Source organism: Barbus barbus, assembly GCF_936440315.1.
Source record: "Barbus barbus genome assembly, chromosome: 46".
Taxonomy (NCBI): Eukaryota; Metazoa; Chordata; class Actinopteri; order Cypriniformes; family Cyprinidae; genus Barbus; species Barbus barbus.
In genome coordinates, this window is record NC_136724.1 from 10,366,761 (window position 1) to 10,371,045 (window position 4,285).

At 38.2% G+C, this 4,285-nt stretch overlaps 1 protein-coding gene across 1 annotated transcript; it reads left to right on the plus strand.

The window, feature by feature from the left end:
- Positions 1–988: 988 nt before the first annotated feature.
- Positions 989–3,748, plus strand: LOC306864988 (uncharacterized protein; the record flags this gene model as incomplete). The annotated part of the gene is made up of 4 exons (XM_079409323.1): positions 989–1,346; positions 1,941–2,302; positions 2,381–2,500; positions 3,428–3,748. 4 exons carry the CDS (start codon positions 989–991, stop codon positions 3,746–3,748), a joined length of 1,161 nt encoding a protein of 386 aa, XP_079265449.1.
- Between the last annotated feature and the right edge of the window lie 537 nt (positions 3,749–4,285).

A 4,285-nucleotide genomic window follows, 5' to 3' on the forward strand; every position in this document is an offset into this window, starting at 1 on the left:
AACATTTTAAAAGTTGAAAGCTTTATATTATCACACTTATAGGTTTCTATAACTTGATCACATGAGGCTTTGTCTTTCTTTTGTAGGATTAATCATGCTAATCTAAAGAAATGATTGAGAGCTTGGAATTCCCCTGAAAGAAACTGTGGTGAACATTTAAAACAGAGATAAGAGGCCTGAACTAATTATGTTCAAAAATATAGCCTAAAAAAAAATATATTAATACAAACATTTAAATAAACCTAAAAATAGAATATATTTTTAGGTTTAAAATGCTAAAACAACACCAAAATCAGGTGCGATATAAAAAAATAAAAAAAAATCATGGGTTACATGAAATAACTTGTTGGGCACATATAATCACAAGTAAGTATTTAAAAATCATTTTCATGTAGCCTACCATTTTAATGTGCTAAAGTATGTTAATTTAACTGAATGAAAAATATTTAAAAAATAATAGTTCTCTGTTTTAGTTAAAAGAGGAATAATAAACTTTGAAAAAGTTTAAGACATAAAAGCAAAAGTTTAATTTCATTTTACCGTATTCTTAAAAATCATTCTCGTCATTTTTAAAAAGTTGTGAATAAAACTGTAACTTTTTTATTTTGTTTTCAGTGTCACTTTCTTTATATGAAGGTTAAACAGTAGTGTAGTTAAAAATGTAAAACCTAAAACGCTACATAAATATAAACAAGTATAATAGCTATAAAAGTGGTCCAGGTAAATGTGTAACGAGGGCGTGGCTGACGCCTCTCAGAACTTGCACCTGATTGGTCCGAGCATCTCGTCTCAGTTCCGGCCCACCCACTTCCGCTCACCTGGCTTTATAAATCAGCGTCTCTTCGCGTTTATATCAGGTCATGTCAACGGGTCTGTTTGCGGTACTATGAGGAGGAGACTACTTTTGTAGTCGGGTGTTGTTAATTCGGCCATTAATTGGTCCAACTCTGCACATTTGCTTTCTGCTCTGCGTTCATCTGACGACGGAATGGCGGATTGGAAGATGCCAGTAAGTTATAACTTCAACCCATCTTATCATGCGTATGCTTACGGGCTCGTGTACCCGCAAGTGTCTGAGCACGGCCACCCGAATCTCAGCTGGACCGAGGCCGCGTACACTCACTCCGGCGGGGTCACCTCGACCTATTACTCCGCTCAAACCGCGCAGCAGTCGCCGTCCTGGAGCCCGGAGAACGGCAGCACCAGCACCTACGGCCACTATCCGAGCCAGACGCAGGACGGGCGGCACTTCCTCTCCTACAATAAGACTGAGACCGATCCGAAGCCGAGAGATGCAGAGCAGATCTGCAGCGATACACCCAGTGATTCAGAGGCCCATACGCCAGGTAACCCTGCTCTGACCCCAATTGAAACTATTTAATCTCCAACGATCCCCAGCCAAGGAGATACTTGTAACTTAGTTTCACTGTAAAAAAAAGTTTTGTGAAGATGTGAATTATTTTTATTTTTTAAAATGGTATTATAACAATACCTTTTCTGAGTTTATAATTCAACGTTTTACTTGCTATTCAGTAGAGATTTAATGCATTTTGAATGTTCTTTATTTTAATTAGTTTAAGCTTTAATTTTGCAATGGCCTTTCATCTTTTTTTAGTTTTATTTGTAGTATGCTAGTTTAAATTATTCCAGTTAGTTGCCAATGCAGCAAAACTCCACATACCCAAACTTAATAGATGTAGTATTATTATTATTATTTATATAAATCTAACTGACTAAGTTTTATTTTGGTTACCAAAAACAATTCTTTATCTTTTGGTTTCCAATAAATCTGCCACAGTCTGGTTTATAATCGCTTTTAAAGGAAATGCAAGCAACTTTATAAATACATTTTAATGTTTGATCAAATTGTTACAAATGTATTGGTCTACCACGTTGTGTGGGCTTTTTTATATTCTTTTTTTTCTCTTCCATTTGAGTAGATTCCTGGAGCTCGGGGAGCAGTCGTGAGGGGGTCACTCTGACCAACCTCAATCTTCAGTCCTGGGGAGATCGGGACTATGAGACGGAAAGTGGCAGTCCTGACAGTGGAGAACAGCTTTTAAACTCCATCTCTGCAGCAAAAGAGGAGCCAGTGAATCTGAATCTGGGGGTGGAAGCCTTGCCTCCGCTGCCTGCATTGACCACATGTCCAGCCAGACCTCCAACCCAGACCCGCAAGACCCGGGCTGCCTTTTCTGAAGAGCAGATGAATGCTCTGATCCACCGGTTCAATATCCAGAGATACCTCACGCCTGCAGAGATGAAGACGCTTGCTGGAGCGACGGGACTAACGTACAAACAGGTTTGTGACTATAAAGAGTGTTGAAATGGTTGTTTTAGATTGTCATCATAATGATCAACTCCTTATTTCTTTCTGAAGGTGAAAACGTGGTTTCAAAACCGTAGGATGAAACTCAAGAGGCATCAAAGAGACAGTAGTTGGATGACGGAGAGGTATGTCGTCAATGCCGTACCCAGCACAGCAGCTCCTCGCTCTCAGGTGAGTCTAGTTTCATGTCAAACTGTCATTCCAGATCTGTATGATTTTAATGTTTTGTGGAACACAAAGAAGGATTTTTAGGAGCATTTTTTTATTAAGGGTGTGACAATGGTTTGTCACGAGGTTGCAGTACAAAAATGCATCTGTTTATTCTGAATGGCGACAGCATGTATCATGGTTTAGATAAACTAAATTTGGGCTTTTCACATGAGCCATGATTGCAATGCAAACAGTGCAATCTTCTGTTTATTCATTGTTTAATGACAAAAAAAATGCATCTGTGCATATTAGCTTTTTTCCAACAGATGTTTGAGCACCAAATTAGCATATTAAAATGAATTGTAAAGGGTCATCTGACACTGAAGACTGCTAAATTCAACTATGCCATCACTGGGATAAATTCAAAATTTAGGCTTTAATTTGGTCATTTTACAATATTAAGCTTGACCGCTAAGCTTACATATTTATTTTTGTTAAATCATAATGTTAAAGGTGTTAAATCATAATTTCTGTTCTGGTTAATGAAGAGTAATTGTTAGTAGTGATTAAAATAAATGTAACTTTGGCCTTGTTTTGCGAGATCAGTAATGAACCAAGCTGTGACCATGTATGTTACATCCAAGTAAAGTCAGATGGATCCAAAACAACACGACCAAATCTTTTTTTTTTTTTTTTTTTTTTTTTTTTCCCAAAACTATCTTTTGTACCACAAGTCATAGTTTTTAAGTGTCTATGTTGTTGCTTGTTCTGTTTTGATTGTAGCAGAACTGATCAATGTGGACACAGAGCAAGTTATCATCTACAAAGGAGGCATTTCAGTAGTTTGGTTCATGTCTTAAAGGCACGATGATACAAATGACCCATGTTTGGTTGTGCTGAGTGTGCACAGTCAATAAAAAGTATATTTTAACACCCAATCTCTTTAAGTTTCAGACTGAAACCCCTCGAGCAACCCAAGACCTCTACAGTAACCCTCAGATGAGAGAGCCGGTGTTCAAGAGGAGTCCTCCACAAACGCCCTTCTACCCCAGCTACACACAGCCACACTCTCCTACCCAGGCCACCGCAAGACCCCTGGGAAACTGGCCTGTGCCCCCAGCTGTGACGCACTATGAGTTCCCCAGCCCTGCTAGCTACATGCAAGCCTGTGATGGCAGCAATGCAGCCAACGAAGAAGGCAGCCCTACTCCAATGTCATCCATGCCTAGTGCCACCCAGTGGACAACGAAAGAAATGACTTTGCTGTGAGTCCGGCTGCTCGTGTGTATTCCCATTCAGCCCTGTAGCGTGGGCGTTCACTGTGTTTGTAAATATAATCTTTTTTTTTTTTTTTTTTTTTGATTTTTGCAACAAACCGTTGAATCATTTTTAGGCAATGATTATCACGAGTTGCCAGTTGGGGTCAAATAAGACATGTCAAGAGTTTTTTTTTTTTTTTTTTTTTTTTTTTTTTTTTTTTTTTTTTTTTTTTCCTCTCCCTTTATGAAGTTTGGCTTTTTAAAACACTCAGCATGTTTTATACCGAGATGTATTTTTATAAGGTCATTGTACCTTTTCAGAGTATTTAATATCATGATCCTTTGCTCTTCCAGGTGATTGTTTGCTTTTTTTTTTTTTTTTTTTTTTTGTGATTTTAGTCAGGACAAGTTGATTTCGAGTTACATGAATTTGTATATGCAAGGCCCTGCTCAAGATCTGATGTGTTTGGGAGAAGGTTGTCTGTACTGCACTGTTTTGTGTATCACTTTCCCTGCGTTAAACCAGTTTGGTCTATGTGATCTGTGC